The sequence below is a fragment of the Mya arenaria genome, chromosome 3 (genome assembly GCF_026914265.1).
Source record: "Mya arenaria isolate MELC-2E11 chromosome 3, ASM2691426v1".
In the NCBI taxonomy this organism is placed as follows: Eukaryota; Metazoa; Mollusca; class Bivalvia; order Myida; family Myidae; genus Mya; species Mya arenaria.
In genome coordinates this window covers 59,418,168-59,438,629 of record NC_069124.1, presented here as the reverse complement: position 1 = coordinate 59,438,629, position 20,462 = coordinate 59,418,168, and the positions used below count along the sequence as shown (strand labels likewise).

General features: G+C 34.9%; 1 protein-coding gene across 2 annotated transcripts; it reads right to left on the bottom strand.

The window, feature by feature from the left end:
* Positions 1-19,486: 19,486 nt before the first annotated feature.
* On the bottom strand, positions 19,487-20,064 carry LOC128226975 (uncharacterized). Of its 2 annotated transcripts, none has more exons than XM_052937115.1 (2): positions 19,963-20,064; positions 19,487-19,793 (listed from the first exon to the last, which is right to left on the bottom strand). In XM_052937115.1, exons 1-2 carry the CDS (start codon positions 20,044-20,046, stop codon positions 19,542-19,544), a joined length of 336 nt encoding a protein of 111 aa, XP_052793075.1. In that variant the 5' UTR covers positions 20,047-20,064; the 3' UTR covers positions 19,487-19,541. The 2 variants fall into 2 exon arrangements, with proteins under 2 accessions (XP_052793075.1, XP_052793074.1); XM_052937114.1 differs by having other exon boundaries at positions 19,487-19,799; positions 19,963-20,054.
* Between the last annotated feature and the right edge of the window lie 398 nt (positions 20,065-20,462).

Here is a 20,462-nt window from a genome sequence, read left to right as displayed (position 1 = left end):
AATAATTAGAGTTTACGGTAATGCCTTTGAAAAGACTTATTTTTTTCATCGTGGTATTATCACTTTAATATCGAAATTGCAGAAAAGAAATACAGTTCATGAATAAAAACTTATTTTGTTTAAGTAGTGTGCGAATCAATCCACGCCGGTAAAGTCAAGAAAATAAATCGACGCCTTAACCACTAGGCTAAAATACTTATTTACATCGATGGATATTTTGACCTTTCAACAATACATGTAACAAAGTCGATCAATAATCACGCAACAACGAATCGCTGAATGCCGTTAGTAAAGCTATTGAAAATTGTGGTCTTTAAAGACGATATTTGAGCAAATATCAACATTTGCTGATGGTTTAAGCTGCCAATCTCTTAGTTTTTTTACTACTAATGATTTAACACACTTAATTTCGTAAATGAAAAGTGCATTTTACAAACCATTAGCGAGTCCCTTTAAAACGCAAACAAGAAAGCCCACTCCTCTCATCTGCTGCTGAGAACTTTACATGCTGTCCCGATACGTGGAGTGGGCCGTGGTTCGGAAGTTTTTTGGAACCTCTTGTTATATATATCGTAATAATGCTGTAGTTGCTAATTAAAACGAAACGCTTCGTAAGTTTTAAATTTTGAACTTCACTGAACGATTTCTAGGCGTCACTCATTTGTCCTTTACAAAAGACAATTCTGCTTTCTCATGCAAGTCATTCAGACATGTTCGATGCTATAATGCCCATTATTTCCTTAGATCGTTATTTACACTTGATAAGTCATCAGGATTATTAATTATTCTGTACCATTTGTTTTATCCAAGGACACCATGTATCTCGTTCTTTATCTCCTGCATGAACTTTCAAATTGCGTAGCCTCACCAAGCAAGTGTGTTTGTTCTGTGTATTTGATACCATGATTCTTCGCACATCTAACGTATTTGCAATGGCTCTTAAATTAGGCTTTTCTTTTAGCCAGTTCAAAAACACTGGAGATGCTGAATCTATGTTCCATTATTTTGCAGTAATGAAAACACACTGTGTGCGAATTTACCGGTCGCCCGATCGCCAATGGCGATGAAAATGGGGACCGGGCTATGAAAAAAATTAAATCCGATAGCCCGATTGCCTATCAAAATCTGACCTTGTAAATATTAAGTAGTCATTCCAATCAAACAATGCTGTTTAGTAAATCATTTCTTAAGGGTAAGGTGCCTCGTAGGCTACGTCGCTCGGGTGTATTTACACTAACACCGTCTAGAAAATGCGTAAAACGGGGCTCCTGCCTACCAGTAAATAAGTAAAACAGCTAAGCTTTTATTTTGCTTTAAAGACTACACCAACCAGCCCGTAGACACACTAAGGAACACCGAAGCAGCTGCCTCGATTAATATTTGCAAAGCAAAACATAAACTAAATAAGTTGAATAAAAAGCAATTAAAAACAAGAAAATGGACATCTGTATTCGAGAAACAACTATATTTTTTTATCTAATTATTTACAAAACCGTAGCAACAGCCACGGGGGCAAACCAAGGCACCATCCTCTCTGTCATTAGCACTGTCGGGACTCTACACAATGTTGGCAGAGCTGCTTTGTTCGCGTACTGACGGCACGTATGGAATGGATCTCCGTATTGTTCAAATGATTCGGCATGAATGTTGCCTACTCAGGTCAATAACGTTTGTACAGCGAATAAAGAATTCAATGCTTCGTTGAGCACAGCTTTCTCCGAAAACATACATGTCCTTATGGCCAAATTGCCAAGTTTTATTTAAACTTTTATCACTAGGAATTACACTCAGAGGGAGTTGCTTAAAATACCAACACAGCGTGGACAGCATTTTTAACTTCTCACGACCGGATAAGCACATATGATGAAAGTCGTTTTAAACATCTGAAAAGTAGTTCGAAGAAAGCGAAGTATACTTCGCCGCAATTTTTAAATGAAATACTTAAACGTATTGATGACTATATACGTGTAAGTGATATTTCTAAATCTCTATTGCTTTAGCATTATGGCAGACGAAACGAATGATATAAGTGTTACAGAATAGATGAGTGTTTGTGTACGGTATATTATGGGTAAGGAAATCCGTGAATATTTCATTGGTTTTGTAGAACTGTCACGGACTTATGCAGAAATTATTACTATTAAGCTTAATGAATGACTAAAACAATGGATCCTAGACCTAACAAAGTGGCTATGGAAAGGATTTGACGGTGCATCGCCAATGAGTGGCGAAAGAAGTTGCGTTCAGGCTAGGATAACTGATCTAAGAGCCATTGTTTTAACTGCAGTTCTTTCATCATGTACTCTGGTTCCACGAATTTTATGAACAAATTTCAACAACTTACTACCTTTCTATAGCTATAAAAGGGAATGGTATTCTAAATGCATCATGTCAGGTTAAAGCGCAGTGTCCGATCTTTAAGTCGATGCACCAGAGTGTGAGGAGGAAAACAAATATGTCATATTTCAGTGTGGTTCAAAACGACAAACTCTCTTTATAGCCTCAGATATGAGATTGTTATCAAGAATAGATTCCATTAGCACCCTATGAATATATATAAATACGACGCACTGAGTGATATTGTTGACGAATAATCTGGTCAGTCAGCTTCTGATGCGTCAGGTTATATGACGTCAATGAAAAGCTTCAAATTAGTTGTTGTGGCATGTTTGACGTAATATATTTTTATTAGCATTTATGAGACCACTGTCTGTGGAATTGCAAGCAAATGATTGTTACGGGTTCACATTGTAGCTAACAACCTCGCTGATATCTTCAGAACTCTAGGAGCCAAATCCAACTAGTTTAAAGAAATAAATGAGGTCAGTGAAAATAGATGTACAAATAAATATAGTGCCAGGGAAACGTCGGATCGTTGGAAGACAATATCACAAGGCAAATGTCGGTGATAATATATCAGTCATGGACCATTATAAGCTTCATCACTTCTTTTCAATCTTACACTATGTAATACAGCACTTTACTTCTCGTTTTCCTGTATTTGTAACATGGAAATTATTGCCACTTTACGTGTAGCATTGAAGACGCACTCCTTATATGATAAGCCAATTAGAAACCGAAGTTATAAGATGGTAACACTCTATTGAAAAAACAAAAACATGTGTCTTTCAAAGAAGGATTGAAATGTGTGAAGAAAACTCCCTTTCCAAAAAATGCATTTTTCAGATAATTTTAAGTTTACATGTGTTTACCTATTCGCGAGAACGCAGTTTCAGCGCTTAAAGAATACTTAAAGATGCACCATTATTCCCAAATAAGATTAACACATTTAATACAATTGTTTGAATATACCAAAAAGGATGAACAAATGTCGAAAACAATGGTTCTTATGAAGGATAGCGAGTTGAATTTAAAAGAAATGTGCAGAAAACACGGTATTGCTACCTTATGAGACCATACTAGATCGCAGTAAATAGTTTAGCATTCACCAATTATTTAATATTTTTTGCGTTTTTCAGCTATTAAATACACGGTTATAATATTGTTAATATTATTTTTTTCCATAAATGCATTATTTAGTAAGTAGTTGAGTGTGAATCACTCAAAATGTATGTTTGTTCTACATGTGTATGTATTGATTTTGAATAAGAGTGTCACTTTAAGACTTGGACACGATCAACCATGATATATTCGCGTCTTAATGGATTGGTTTAATATTTGTTCATAAAGACCGCACGGATATTCTGCGATTGTGGGATTTTCCCGAACATAGAGGATAGTTTAAGCTTTTGATTCAGAGAAACAAAATTAATTGAAAATATATCTGGTGTATTTAACTCAGTGTTTGCCTACCTCATTTGTCTTGCAAAAACGAGAAATAGTTGAAAATTAATATAACCCCATTTTATTTCGGAGAACTTATCTTCGGATCATAATACTAATATATAGATCTATGAAACTTGTTTTCTCGCTCGCTTGTTAAAAATAAAAATGTATTTATAATGCCAATACTAATAATAATGCAATTTATGGTGGTATAACATGGCCGAAGTGTAGTCAAGGACAAACAAGAGAAGTCGTAGAAATTAATATTCCAGAGAGCATGCCCGGACCCCGTAGACTGCCTCGGTTTAAATATGTATCTGGCTACGGCACTGCTAACCAGACCAATGGGTCCAGACTTCAAGAGGCATGCAAATGTGAATGCCGTGTCGAATGAAGCCGATAGTCCGACAAAGCCAGGCATATCAGTAACCCAACCACCTGTTAATTCAGAAGAGGTACAGCAACCTGTAAATGGGCAAGAAGACCAACCATCAGCTGTTTTTGCTATAGAGCCAGTACATTAAGATTTGCCTGTTATAGGGGAGGATCGAATTCCAGAGGATGATGCATGTTGAGACTCTTCAGACTAATTATGGGAGTGGTTTTGACTCATATGAAGACTATGTTACAAATGAAAAAAATGCACAATATGCAAGACAATAATCAAAAAAGTATTGCAATCAGAAGTATGGCTTATCATATGTTATAAATATGTTGTTGATTTCTTGCATAATACTGAAATAAATAAAGTAATTTGAAGCTGATTTTATCATTTATGGTCTTAGGTGTCTTAATACGTTAATTTCTGTTATTTTTCATATTAAAATTCAAAGCCCCATATGCTATGTTTCTAAAAACAAATTCACACACTGCACACAATTGTATCGCAGTTCTTCTCACTTTTAACGGTTTTACTATTTCAATCCACGTTCTGCCTAAACAAGTCATTTTCAGCAACTGTCCAATAGCCTTTAATTAATTTATTCTCGAGTAGGTCATAGGTCTATACCATCAGTATTTTTATTTATCATTTTTTTCGTAATTATACCACACTAAAGTGATTGTTTGTGAAACTTCCAAAGACAAACTTTTTAGCAACTTGTCTATATCCTTGAAGACTTTCCGCAAAAGTAACTTAACTGCAATGCCTGCCACAAATAAATGCTTGGATATAATCCAATTTCAGATACAATGTAATGGCGAGTTTCTGTCATCCTTTTTCTTAATTATATCCAAACATTTCAATAAACATTATCACCACACCACTTAATATAATTTTCAAAAAATGCATACCTTTTTTAACAGGGATTCAGTACAAAATCGACCTATATCACTATTTTAGAAATATTAAAATACGCAAATGGTCAAATTTAAACATGTTCACTCAAACAAATAAAATAAAACAATACAAACACCAAACACCTCGACAAAAAAGGGTCCGTCGGGTAGATGGAAACAATTTTTATTGTAACGCTTAAAAACATCTCATATTCGTCGATTTTGAAAAAAAGCTTTTGATAGCATTGATCACAATTTCATAATTAAATGTTTAAATCATTTTAATTTTGGAGATGAACTTAATAAATGGATAAAGCTGTTTTATACTGATATTAAAGGAATCATTCTAAATAATGGTCACCTTTCTAACAGTTTTGCAATAGAACGAGGTGTACGACAAGGATGTCCATTGTCTTCCTTTATCTTTCTTTTATGTATCGAAATACTTTCAAATTATATTGACTCATGTCCTGAAATTGAAGGAATTAAAGTAAAAAACACTCAAATTAAACAAACACTATTTGCCGACGATGCTACATTTTTTAATAATGGAAGTGAATTATCATATAAAAAAAACTAATATATTCAATCCAGGAGTATGGTGCAACATCAGGCTTATAAATCAATTACTCGAAAACGTTAGTTCTCCAAGTAGGCAGCTTAAAAGTAAATAAAATAAATGTCAGTGAAAGAAGTCGATTCACATGGACATCCAGATCAGCTAAAACATTAGAAATTACGTTTTCAAATGATAATTCATCTTTTTCAACCAATAATATCATACCTAAAATACAGGAGTTCAAAAAATTAGTGTTTCCATTTACTGTGCTACCAAATCCTCCAGGTCAACTAATAGAAGAAATAATAAAATGTATTTTTGCCTTCTTATGGGATAACAAACCGGATAAAATAAAGCGAGAACAAGTATATCATACCCGAGAAATGGTGGATTGAACCTTCCAAATTTAAAAATATTTCTACATGCCATAAAAGCAAGCTGGATAAAACGACTTATCGATGAAAAAATCATGGTAAATGGGAAACATTTTTTTCTAATATATTAGATAAAAACGGAGAGAACATTATATTTGAATACAGTCTGGATGAAAACGATATAAAGGGTATATGTGGTCATAACGAATTTATTCATGACATCCTTTAATCTTGGAACATACCTAAATTAAAACGAGAACAAGTTGATATCAGAAAATTCATCATATGGAACAACTCAGAAATTAAATGCAATAATAAGACTATATATCATGAAGAATGGCATCAGAAGGGAATATTGTACCTAGAACACATATTTCACTTCAGGGAAAAGAAATACTACTCATTTGATAATATGCAATTTTTATACCAAATTCCGAATGGTGATTAATTAATTTATCAGCAACTAATCCACAGTATAACACACTATATGAAATCAAAGCATCAGTCTTCAGATATCACGATTCCAGCTGCATATACATCGATCCTTGAAAAAATAAAATCCAGAAAGAAAATATCTAAATTCCTCTATAATACACATACCAAAAATAACTTGTTGGAACTTAAGCACAAACAGAAGTGGGAAAGCTCTGTAAATAAGGTTTTAGTCTGGAAAGAACTTTACACAATGCCACACATTGCAACAATTGATACATGTATACGAGCTTTTCCATTTAAGCTAATATGAACTAAGGCGCTGCCTCTACGGGCTTGAAGTGTTATTGCCGGAATCGTAGTTCTTTTTATGAAACACATGTTGTACAATACATGCGGCCGGCATTTTTGGCCTCTCGGGCCATCAAGAACAACTAGCTGTTTTATATAAACAAGTCGCAAACTTTTCAGTACATGTTCTTTCAAGTTAAGCACAGAGCCTTAATTTATGAATATTCATATGGCAAGGACGAAGAGGCTTTTTTGAATGTGCTTTTCAGCTGTATAATTATTTTTATATCGGGTCTACAGTCCAGTACAGTCCATACTTTCAGTGTGTGTATACCACGTGATAAAATGCGTCATAAATGCTACGTAGGAAGGCAATATTTTGATTTGAAAAAAATACTTTAAACAAAGATAACTTTACTATTTCTTCACCATTGTAAATGAAACATAGCGCAGTCTACGCCGATTACGGATTCCTACCTTCGTTCTTTAACCAAAATTTGATTGCGAGTTTAGTTTCTTAAAACACTTCGACAAACCTTTTCACAATATAGCCGTCTGACGGAGCACTTTCAAAACATTATTTTGGAAATTATTCCAGCAAAATGGTTAGGGTCATTCAAGCCCAGATTCTTATGAAACTAGGCTTGATCGACCCCAGCTGTGCTCACATATTGAAATGAACGTCAAGATTAGTTCTGGCTTCCATAACTTTAATGTTGATATTTATTTTTTTGATGTTAACAACACATTAAAGTTATGGCGTAATCCCCATATAAAAGTCAACCAGAATCAACTTAGTATGATGATGCAATTGAATGACTCTAAAATCACATGACCATGATGACGTCGCTTGATTCTATTTATAGCATCGGATTCTCATTGTTCATTTAGTTGAAACCAATTGCAGTAAGGTTGAAAATACCTTTTGATAAGTAAAAACAATTAATTTAATCCAAATTTGTTATTAGTTATTTACTTATTATTCGAAATAGAAAAAATAACAGCAAAATAAACACTACACGTGTGAGGTCAAATGTAGGTCAAAGGGGTATTTTCTGAAAATCTTGTTATCACGTGATTAAATTTGAACACAACTATGACCTAGTTAAGGAATGCTTATAATTGGATTTATTAAAATGATAAATTAATTAATCTATAAAGCGTTTTTTGTTTGTTTTGAGAATGCGTTTGTGAACTACATTTTACTTAATTAACCTGAGGATATAGTTATTTTGTGTGTACAATGCATACAAGTGAAATAACAGCGCGACATAAAAATGTCACGAATTTTGGTAGGGTTTGGATACGGCGTTCTCTTCAGCTAACACGTCCAAAAAGGTAATATATAACGTGTTCGCTTAAGTTCTTTACCTACGTCAAGATCAATGTAAAAACTGTTTAAAGAATGGAAATGTTTGCCGTCCAACTCCGAAAATACGTGAGAAAAGTTTTGCTTATCTAATTTCCTATTACTCGTTATTTTTAATAGCTAATGCCATCCCAAACCAATGTGTTATGTCTCATTTTTTTCAATTTAGTTTTCAAAACCGATTTAATTAATGCACCAGTAATTTTAACCAAGCCCCCCCCCCCCCCCCAATTATTCAATATGCCAGAAATAATACCTGTTTTCTGACTGAAGCAAAAGAAATGAAATACACATGAAAACTAAGGTCCGGGGAATAGCGGGGAGGTTGAATTTCGGTCCAGCCAACCCCGGCTAAAATCCCCGCCCTGCGGGTACGAACAGATGGTAAAATCCCCACCAAATGCCCTCGTACCCCAGGGACCCTAGGTAAGGCCCATTCTTTGCTATATTTAAAGCGAAGACAAAACCACCGCATTCAACCGGCACTCCGGGGCCACCCGAAAGGTAAAAACACGGCCTATTTCCCGGGCTATCCCCGGTATACACCCGGACCTTGGGGGGGGGGCGTGGTTACAATTGACTGGTGCATAATTAAGACCAAAGTGAAAGAAATTGGCTAAGTAGTGTGAAGGAAATGGTTCCTATTACCAGATGTAAATCCTTATAAGTATTGGTCTTTCACACCTTCCATAAAGCAAGCAGTAAGTATTTCACAGTTTATTTATGAGTCCTTAATTTACATAGATACACTATCTACATACATTTATAAACTAAAGCTATAAAATATGAGATAAAAATGCACATGGCCATTGTAAATGAGTAAGGTGAAATGCATACAGATATGTTGCAGTAGATAAATTATCAATTATTATAAACAAGAACTAGGTAGCATATAATCATAATGAGGATAAAACAAGAGCATTCAGCTGATACTGAAGACATTTTTTAAAAAAAGTAAAAGATGAGTATATATTCTTGTAACAATAACATTCAATACTCATATTTGAAGATTTAACTTCAACACTATCCATTTCATAAAATATGTTGATTTAACTGCAACATCAGTAAAACATTCCTTTGACCAAATGCATGAGTATAATCCGTGATTAACAGTAAATAAAACAATTATTTTTAATATCACATGTCAAAAGCATTATCACATTTGAAAAAAACTATATTGTTTACACAGAAAAAAATACAAATAAAATAAAAGTTAAGGAAGTTTTTTATAAAAAATATGAATGCAATAAATTGCCCATTGAGGGAAGGGTCAAACATAAGAACATTACTCATCTTATTAAAACTTCATTTTTTCAAACCAAAAGATTTAAGGGGTTTATTTCCATTTTCAAAAACTAGTTACTAGTATATTTTTTCAATATATGCAATATATTTCCATCACATAAGTGTTTCGTTTATAGTAAAATTGTAGAATAAGTCTGTAATTCGAAAATAAATATATAAAAAAGTAACAGAAAAAATGCCTGATTTTTTTTTAATTGAAAATGAAAACAAAAGTGAGCCTTACAAGTTTCAAATGTTTTATCATTTGAATGTGGAGGGCAACATAAGTGAATGAATAAGTTAATGCTAAAATATATTTAAGGCTTATACTAAGAATAACTGATAATCTATTGAAAAAGAATGGATTGAAAGTTACTACTACATGGTCTTAATTAAGCAGTGTAATGTACATGATTGTCAATTTTAGAAGTGGTTAATAACTTTCCTGCTTGTACATGAACTAAAGCAAGTACTTTTTGCTTTTGATTGTTTTCCTTTAAAGCATTGATATAAAATAAAGAAAAATCCACTTATTTGAGGTTGTCATTTCTGCACACATTTGATTATGGAGGAACATATCAAAATGCAGTAAAAGTTTTGCTGTTACTTAAAGCTGCACTCTAACAGATTTACTCTTTTGACAACTTTTTTAAAAAAAATTTGTCTTGGAATTAGATTTTGTGTGTAAATATCTGCTTACCAGTGATGAAAGACTGCTGAGAAAAGAGCAGATCGCAGATTTTTTTTTGGCTTAAACCGTTACTAACGCTTTATTAAAAATGCATAAAACATCGTTTTTGGGACGGAAATATGAAAAGCTGTGATCTGATATTTTTTTCAGAAGTCTTTTATCATTGGTTTGCAGATATTTACGCAAAAACTTGTTCGTTCGAAGACAAAAAATAAAAAAGTTGTCAAAACGTTCAATCTGTGAGAGTGCAGCTTTAACATCAGAAATCACAATAAATGAAAAAAAGGTATCACACATGTCAGAAAATAAATTACATAAAAAGCTGTTTAATTTCTGATAAAAATAGGATAGAAACTCTATCCCTAAACTATGACAAAAACAGTGCTATTACTTTGATATAAAGTCTTCTTAAGCATATACGTACAATGTTTTTGTCCTGAGTAATATCCCAAAATATGTCATTATATAAATATTTACCCGAATGTTGACAATATGTACTGTCACACTGGAAGCCATGCAATATTTATTTATCATACCGAACACAGTTACATTTATATACATATATATATATAAGATTTTTACCATAACACAACTTTCAAGTTTAATCAATTTATTCTGTAATTATTGTTTGTTCACATTTAATAGCTGTCATTTTGTTGCAAATGTCGTTTAGAAATAAGGCAAACACCGGTTTTAACCAGATTCACAATACATTTTAATAAGCGCTTACCACCTCAGACTTGGGGAAACCAAAAAATGCATATTTTTAGAAGCGCATGCTATGTGGCGTGAGACCACAGCTATTTTTAATATATGTTTCATTTAGACACTAACTTGGCTTCTTACTTTTAAACAGTCCCAATTGAAAAACAAGTAACTGGCTGCTGTAAAACAATCCAAGACACAAAGTTTAATAACAAGAAAACATAGGGTGGACTATTGCGTTTTCTCACAAAATTGAGTAGTAAGACATGAACCTGAGGTCAAGACGGAATAAGGCTACAAACAACCAATTTACAAAGTTCCACAGGCAATGATTTTTCCAATTTTTACACTGAAAACTATCAGTTTTTGAAATAAAGTGTCAAATTATGTTAAGCTCTATGCAAAAAGGCCACCTGTTTCTTCTCTTTCATTCAACTTTAATAAAATATTGATACTTGAACACAAGCACTCTTTTTTCTATATTCACATCCGGATCTTGGTCAACAGGGGGCAGATAACTGTGGTCTTGAGCCTATTTAAGCAACATTTTTTTCAGAAACAGACTTCAAAACTCCTGGGCACATTGAAGCGTGACGTCACACGCACCTGCTGGTCGGCCTCGAATACAACTGGTTGGCAAAACACCGCCATTGTTATTTACAATCAGAGCGTGAATATTGCGGGAACTTTTGACAGCGTTATTTATAGAAAGTGTAAACAAAAACTCAGAATGCCGACTAGTTGTTCTGCACCAGGGTGCACACAACGTTTTGTGAAAGATTCTGGAGTTCGTTTCTTTAGATTTCCTAAAGAAAAAGAGAGAAGGTTGAAGTGGTTACTCGCTATTGGGAGAAGAAGCCTGAGCGACCGTCAACATGTTAAGTTGTGGGAGCCTTCGGATCATGACCGTCTTTGCAGCATGCATTTCGCCGAAGATACTAAGTAATTATGTCATTGTTTTAAGTACTACTGTATCGTGTTTTAATTCTCATCCCATTTTCGTGTTCGAGATGTAAAAATGCTACTGTACCAGTAGATCTACTACCAGACAAAAATAATTGGTAGTAAAGTATCCGGGATATGTTTGTATTATCTGTATAGAATGCTGGCTTAATTGTTACAGTTTTGGTATCAATGGTTAGACCCTAAAAGAATATTATGACATATTGTTCAACAGGTGAATAATAATTATAACTCCATATTATATATACATAATTTGTCATACATTGGCAGGAACACCGTCCAAGGACCAATATCACCAGGATTACATACCGAGTGTATTCAGTTTCGCTACCACAGCCAAGCAGCCTGAGCAGACTCCTGCACGAGCAGATAGGTTCAAGCGCCTCCAGAGACGCAGACTTGTCTTAACACCAAATGACAAAGAAAACCACCAACCAGCCAATGACCAAGACGAAATTGCTGAGGCACTCCTGATGTTAGGACATGATCTACCTCAATCGTGTGACCAAGGTATTAGATTAAGCTTTAAACTTTTATGTACTTGAAAAAATAACTTAGCATCCTATCACACTAAGAATTATATAGAAGGCTAATTAAAGACATGCATACATAATAAATCCAGAACTGTCCAAACACACAGACTGCAGCTGTATATATGCCTAAAGCATAAGTCATTTCATACTTGCAGGCACCGATCCAGGACCTGATCCCATCCAGGAAGAGCTTGACAACCTGAAGGCAGACTATACATCCCTGCAGAAGGATCATCAGCGCCTTATGTGTGAAAATAGAGACTTAAGAGCAGATAAAGAAAACAAATTTTTCATACAAGAACCTTGGCAACCGTGAGGTATCAACATTGACTGGTCTGCAATCAATGACAATGTTTACCTGGCTTCTGGCAACAGTATCTGATGTCATAAAACCAACCGGAAAGCTTTGCCGGGGCAATGTACTGCTAATGGTGGTGATGAAACATAAGTTAAATCTCACTAATAATGACCTTGCTATGAGATTCCAGACATGCCCAACACAGGTGTCAAGAGTGTTGACTCAAAGCTTGCCTAATCTCGCAAAACGACTCAAATTTCTTTTGCAATGGCCTTCAAAAGATGCTATTATGAAAAACATGCCAAGAACATTCAAAAAGAACTACAAAAAGTGTCGTGTAATTATTGACTTTAGTGAGATTTTCATTCAAAGGCCAACAAATCTTGATGCTAGGGCTTCTACATGGTCTAACTATAAAAGTCACAATACCCTGAAATTCCTAATTGGCATAACACCCTATGGATCAGTTAGTTTCCTATCGAAGTGCTGGGACGGGCGAGTATCTGACAAGGAGATCACAGCACGATCTTGATTCTATGAGCTTCTTGAAGTAGGTGACCTTGTTCTTGCCGATAGGGGCTTCCTCATTGCTGATGAACTAGCAGCCCATGGAGCATCTCTGGCAATACCACCATTTGCGAAAGGGAAAAGTCAGTTCTCACAGAGGGAAGTGGAATGTGCGAGAAGACTCTCAAAGTCTCGCATACATGTTGAGAGGGCAATTGAGCGTGTAAAAAGATTTCAAATTTTGAAAAACACCTAACCTATTTCTTTAATTAGACACGCAAATTCTATTTTGACAATTTGTGCGGCTTTCACAAACCTTCTCCCCAAACTTGTGAAGTAACTTTTATGTTCATGTTAATTAGTGTACATTAATGTTAATGCTTAAAGCAGGAAGCTTAAATTATTTACTACTCAAAGACATATTTATAACTTATGTATGCTTATAATGTGCTTTTGAATGTGCTGTTTAATGCTTGATAAATGGTATATTTCTTATACATGTAACTTATTGGAAGCTAATTTAAATGAAGTCACTGGAAGTATTAAAATGAGAATGAACTTTATCTTCTTTTGTTTTTGTTTTCTATATGGCCAAATTAAACAAATATTTATTTGCAGTCATCTGACAGACTTTGAAGAAATGACAAAGTAAAATATATTGTTGTTCCTCTTTTGTTCCAACATGGCCCGAAAAACGAACACTATTTAAGGATGGCCTTACAACATTATTAAATGTAAAAAGTGTAAAAATCAACCTTTATTTATATGAGAGTGTGAGCTAAACGAGAAACACAATTTTGATGTAATCTCTTTATTTACATGTTATCATATAAAAATGGAACAAAAATACAAACTACAAACAATGCTTTTTGCAAAGGAGTAAAAAATATCAAGCTTCACAATACAATGAAAATTAAGTACATAATAAAATAAGGTAAAGGCATAGCAGTATGCGAAATTATCATTTTGACAATGATAGCCAGTGGGGCTACAGACTCTCAATGATTCATAACCCAAGCTAAAGTTATGTAGCCCTACCATAAATTGTGATAAATTTTAATCTTACACAAAATTAACAATAGTAATTGAAAAAAGACTTGGAAATTATTCTATTTTATTCAGTATTACAGTTTGACAAAGTATTGCCACAAGCAAATCTCAAAATGTTCTTTTCATTCATTTCAATGTCCTCATAAGAGTCGTATGCTGAATCGTTGTCAAAATCTTCAGCCATAGGGGTGCCTGATGGTCTAGCTGCATCCAGATCAACTCCCACTTCCTGCTTGTCTTCTCCCTCTGTCTGTTTCGCCTCTTCTTCCCCCACCTCCTTTTCTTCCTCCTCCTCTTCTTCCTCAACCTCATCAATAATTTCAACACCTACTGGCTTGTTTCCCCCTTCTGCCTGTGCTAATTTTATGCCCTTTCGTCTGGTAAGTGTAGGCCTTCTTGGCCTGGTAGATGAACTCTGAGGAAAAAAAGCTTTGTTAAATGGCAACAGGTTGCATATTTTAATTGAAAATTCATAATTTAATCTTATACTTTGCAACAATAATTGGGTATAACTTTATTATGCTGGCAGTTATAAGTGTATTGAATATGTTTATATAATACATTGTACTAATTTAATGAGCAATAATTGGTGCAGTGCAAGTCCGATGACTTAAATGACTTACCGCCCACAGGTCAATGCCGGGTGATGGATCAAATTCCTCCACATCCTCGGTCTCAAGTTTTACTACCATGACATCAGTCATTGTTTCACTTTTCATGTGATTACGGCGATCTAAAATTATATCATACAATTTTATAAATCAGTATAAAATTATTTTTATGCAGAACTTCTAATTGGCTTATTTAAAATACTAGACATGTTAGTCCCTTTGGCTTACCAGTTTTCATAAGCTTCATTTGGGAGAATGACCTCTCATTGAAGACAGAAGTTGGTGGTAGGCTAAGCACGAAGTCTATCAGATTAAGGGCCTTTTCAACCCCCAGCCCCTTCAATGCTCGAGCAACATTTGGCCATTGTAGCTTTCCCACTGAAGATCCATATCTGAAAACAATTCAATGGCATGAAATGATTTTATATAAATTAAACAATGATATTGTATTCTTTTCACATAAAGGAATACATGTAATAGTTTTATGATGTATATTACCTTTTGTAAATGATTGCTTTCATGAAGGACCATTCCGGCATCAAGTCCTCCTTGTCCACGATAGAGAGACACATCTCGGCTATGCTCTCTATGTAGTCATCACCGAAGTCTGAATATGAAGTAATAACAGTTTCGGTCTTAATTTGATCAATAGCAAATACTTTGTCTCTAATAATTACTTGAATTAGTATTTAAAATGACACTGTTTTATGACATTAAATTTTGTTATTTCTAAATAAAAATCCAAGGTAGTGTGCCTAACTTAAGTATGTGTGCATGCATGAACTGAACTGAACTGTACTATTGTAAACATGAAACTCAAAGAAAACAGCATAAATTAAACAGTCGTATTAACTTATCAACTATGACAACTGCCAAGTCAACTGTTGAACAAGAAATATAAACACAACTGGGCATTCACCACTTTTTTCTTGTCTATTGGAAGAGTCTGAACAGATCTTAAAGTTAACAATCTCAGCTGCCTCTAGCAGACTTTCATCTTTGGAGAACCTTAATGAGATTTGGTCGGACACAGACTGGACCAAGGCAGCTCTGTAAGACATTGAGGGGTGTCTACCCCTCAAGCTAACCCCATCCATTTCTCCCTTTGCCAGTACATCGTCCAATGTTTTGATAGGCCTATTGTACGTATTTCAATTATATTATTACAATGACTCATAAAGCAAACGTCAATGCTACTAATGAAATATGTTGCAACATTTATTTATAAAATTGAACTGTTTAAATTGTCGGATCATTGCAAGTCGTATAAAAAGTTAAGGTTATTTATTACAAATTATTACTTGGTCTGGAGATCAGTTAGACACTCAACGGTCACTGACTTCATCAGGACAACTTCTCCTAGGTTGGTATCTTTCCGTTGCAGCATGAGGGAGAGTTTCTGTACCTGCCCGAGTATCTCCTGTAAAAAAGCATACAAAAATGTACACAAATTGCCAAAAAAAACTTGTGCGCTCTAAAATGACGTCATCTAGCTCATTAAAAGACAAGTCCTACGCAGTCAGTATTTTTGATTTTTATAAAATTATCCAGTTTTAGCAGTTAATACGGTTAGTTTTTGTATATATTTACATGATGTGTATATAGAATATAATTGCATTTTTGTAGCTGTAGAGAAACGTTCGCGTAATTTAGTGTTAGCTTAGAAAATTAACTGTAAATAAGTTTGTAATTAATTTTCAATTAGCATTTCTTATTGATGTCTGTTAACGTGGTGTTAAAACAAGTTTTACTTTTTACATTTTAGTGTTAACAAACCTTCACAAGAAGAAGAAAGGACACCACGTTGAAATCTGTGGCAAGCTTGTATAACCCTTCAGCCTTCGGGTTTTTGTGTGAGGCATTGGCAAGTTGTGTTGTGATGGCTTTGTACCCCTTAGTAAGGACTGTTGCCGCAAGGTGGATGTGTGGTACCCATCTTGTTCCACCAGCTCTTGTTGGGACAAGGGGCTTCATTTTCAGGGCTTCATATGCCTGCAACAACTCCTTTTTCTGCTTACTACTTTTAGCATTAAAGTAGAACAAGCCAACCAGGAGAGTTATAAGTTTATCATAGTTCTGGTGCTTCTTGAAAGCATCCCGAACGCCCAACTCAAGACGATGAGCCAAACAATGTGTTGCCACAAGCTCTAGATGGTCTTGTTTTAGTAGTGCTGCTAGACCTCTCCGTACACCCATCATATTCGATGCCCCATCAGACGTAAGTCCTACAAGTTTGCTTTGAACCCCTGGCAAATAGTAATCAAGACAACTTTTGAGTGATTGATAAATGTCATCAGCTGATGTTGTATTAGGAGAAGTGAAGCAAACAAAATGCTGGTGTACAGTACCTTCAAGTGCGAAATGGACATAGATAGACTCTTGTTCTGTGCCAGAGGAGTCAGTGCAACCATCCAAGGTGACAGACACATACTTTGCTGCATCAACAACATTTGAGATTGTGTTCATTTTATCCCTAGCTATATATGCAATTAATTCCCTTGCTGATTTATCATTTTCATAGGTGCTATTTACATTGAGCCCTTTCGCATGATCAAGTTTACATAATCTTACATACGACTTGAAGGACAAGTTCCATTTTGCAATGGCATGCGCATTCCTGAACTTATAAGAGGTCTTAACCTTATCAGCATTTCTCAAATTCTTTAATGCCTTAGCTGCGGATGTCTAGCCAATCGCAGAGGGCTTGGGGGGCTTTCTTTCAGAAGCATACTTGTGTGAATTGGAACCTTCATGTTTTGTAATGTAGTCTTTTTTAGGGCATCCGTACCATCTAGCCATTTCATGCTTTCTGGCCTCAGCATACTCCTACGTTCATCATTGTTATAAAAATCAATGCAGGTCTGGCACCTCATTTTCTTTGATGCCTCATCATACTAAAGCCAATCCCTGTCTACCTTCCAGGAAGGCTTGAATGCTCGTTCTCTGATCTGAATAAATATATATAATAATAAATTTGTTTATATTATTATTATCAATATTATAATAATTCTTTTTTTTATTATTATTATTTGTGTTCATGTTAAAAAAATCATGAAAGCTTGCAGTTTGAAACCAATATCAGAATCAAATAATTTTCTTCAGCACGAGTCACTGTTAATTTGACATTTATTTTTATTTTATTAAAATTTAAAACTTTTGAAACATATCTGACGCGTATTTGGCCGCATAACTTTTAAATTGGATGGTAATAATAAAGTACAGTACATAGTCAACAAAAATGACCTTCAAGTTCAATTCAAACAATTTATTTTTCATTTAAATCACCTCTTTTTCGTATTTCTGGCGTTTTGCCTTTTTTTCTGCATCATTTTGAGTTGAACTTTGTGTTTTCCGGCGTTTTCCTGGGAGTGAACCCGCCGTGTACTTCAGGCCAGTTATCATGATGTCAGCTTTAGCGTCCTCGACTACCACAAACCCAAGGTTAAGAACGATATCGTATACAAAGAAAACAACGAAAGTCCCGTACAAAATCCGTACCGCTATACTGTACTGAATAACGGACGCTTGCCAGTACTGTTTACTTTCCTTTGAATAGCGTAATCGAAGGGAGATCACTGCGACGGAAAATATACAATACCGGAAGTTAGCAAACGGTGTCATTGTTTATTATTCCATGTCGGTTTTTATGTTTCAACTTACGAGATTTTTATCGCCAATCGGACGATCGTTTGCGGTTTTCTCGTCGCCCGGGCCATTATTCTATCGCCACGGGCGATAGGGCTACCGTTAATTTCGCACACTGTATCATAGTATTGAACAATCCTGAAAGCTTAATACAACAATTCGAAGAATACAGTCAAAAACAGTTAGGACATTTATGTATATTTCACAAGGTTAAATTATTTTTACATGTTCAACTTGTGTTGAATAATCTCAGGTACAAGATCATTTATCGCAAAATCTGTACACTTTTTAATTAACCTATTTACAAACTCAGGATCATAGGGTACAGTCTGTATTACTATTCCTTTGTATGTGAACACCACAAAATTGCAAAATGTGTTCCCAGAAACATACATTTGAAACTGAATTTGTGAATAGTAGCGGTGGTTAGTTTTCAGTTTATTGTCACTATTAAGGAAGAAAGTCTGATCCTTAATGTCTTCTATTTTTGAGCCTCTATGTTTGTATGAGCACTTGATCTCTACAAGCCCCTTGCCATGACATGAACTTTTCCTGAGTCCATCGGGTGTAGCTGCAAACAATGGGAATGTGCTGTCAACAAAAAGCCCACAATCAGATACATTAAAGTGTTCATGACTTTGCCTCATTTTATCACTATACATTGATCTTGCTGTTTCTTCGTGCTGTCTGCCAAACTTAAGGGCATCAAGACGTAAAAGGTCACACTCATAGTACTTCATTATTTTCTTCAGCACATTTGACTTTGTTGTTGCTTGCTTTAAGGTCAGAACATCATGTGCTGTTGTGGCTGTTATTCGCCCCCTTCTCTGACGTTGCCACAGAACACTGTCTTGTTGGCCCTTTGTCATCGCCTCGAGATTCATGACCTGTTGGGGTAGTACTTGAAAGTCGCGAACAAATCGCTGACATTTGTCTTTTAGGTCTGTAGGGCTCAGTGACTCATGTTTCACCTCATGGAATCCGCTCAGCACCTGAAAAAAGCAAATTCTCCATAAAGCTATGTTGTGTTATTTAATGTAAATCATCCTGTAAAATAAGCGTAATAATTTGACACAATGCTCTGACAGTTAATAATTTAAAAGTATAGCATTTAAGATCTGAGTTCTTACTCGATTTCAGATTTATGTGTTATTCTGTAATAGGCTTAATGCACTAAATGCAGACAAAGAAATAAAATACTAACTGGTGGTAAGTCTTCATCTTCTGATGCAGTGTCAGTGTCAGAGTCGCCTTTAGTCAGGATACATGCGGAAGGGCAAATGCGCTTTAGACTGCGGAGTGCCTCGGCTGCGTCAAACCCATCATCGTTCTCGACAGAAGTGGAAAGGACTCTTCGACGGCGCTTCTTCCGGAGAGGTTTTGGGTTGTCGAAATTAATCATGTCCACAGGTTTTGGCTGCACCTGAAAAATGCATACAAAAAATAAGAAATATAAAGACGAAATTGTTTTTTGAAAGATTTTGGATAACATATATAAGCAAACAAATTTAGAGATTATCACAGAGGTAAACATTCTTGTGTGTGACAATTAAAAAACATTATTAGCCTATTGTATCACTGTTTACCTTTTTCCTATAAAACTGGTTCCAAGCACAGGAGACACTTGTCCTTGACTTTTCATTGAGGCCATAAAATGCTGCAGACATCATCTTGAACAGCAAAGCAGCAATGTGACTACAAACTTCACCCAATCAGAATTTTTTTTTATAATACTTGAAATAAATTTACAATGCTTTTCAAGCATATTTTTGAAATAGCCGATACGTTTAAGGTACTTCAACTTTCATGATTCCCCATTTATATTGACACTCTGGCATTAACTTGATGCCTGGTTCAATAACTGGTTTAATAATGAAATTTATTCTCATTAATTAATGTTTATTATTGTCTTACTAAATTGTATAAGCCACCAAGAAAAATATACAATCATAAACTTAAAAAGTACATACCCAGCTTTGCAATTGCAGTGAGCGCTGATCACATGACCTCCCTTTTTGTCGATGCAAACCCAAGTCTCATGTGGCTTGTCATTCACTCTTTGTGATGGAGTCACTTTCGTCTTCAG

What these genes read in the sequence shown, in the direction of transcription:
- LOC128226975 (XM_052937114.1), bottom strand. Translation starts at nt 20,046, where the DNA reads ATGATGTCTGCAGCATTTTATGGCCTCAATGAAAAGTCAAGGACAAGT. An exon ending in ACCAGTTTTATAGGAAAAAG is followed by an intron (nt 19,800 to 19,962) that starts GTAAACAGTGAT and finishes TGCATTTTTCAG; the next exon opens with GTGCAGCCAAAACCTGTGGA.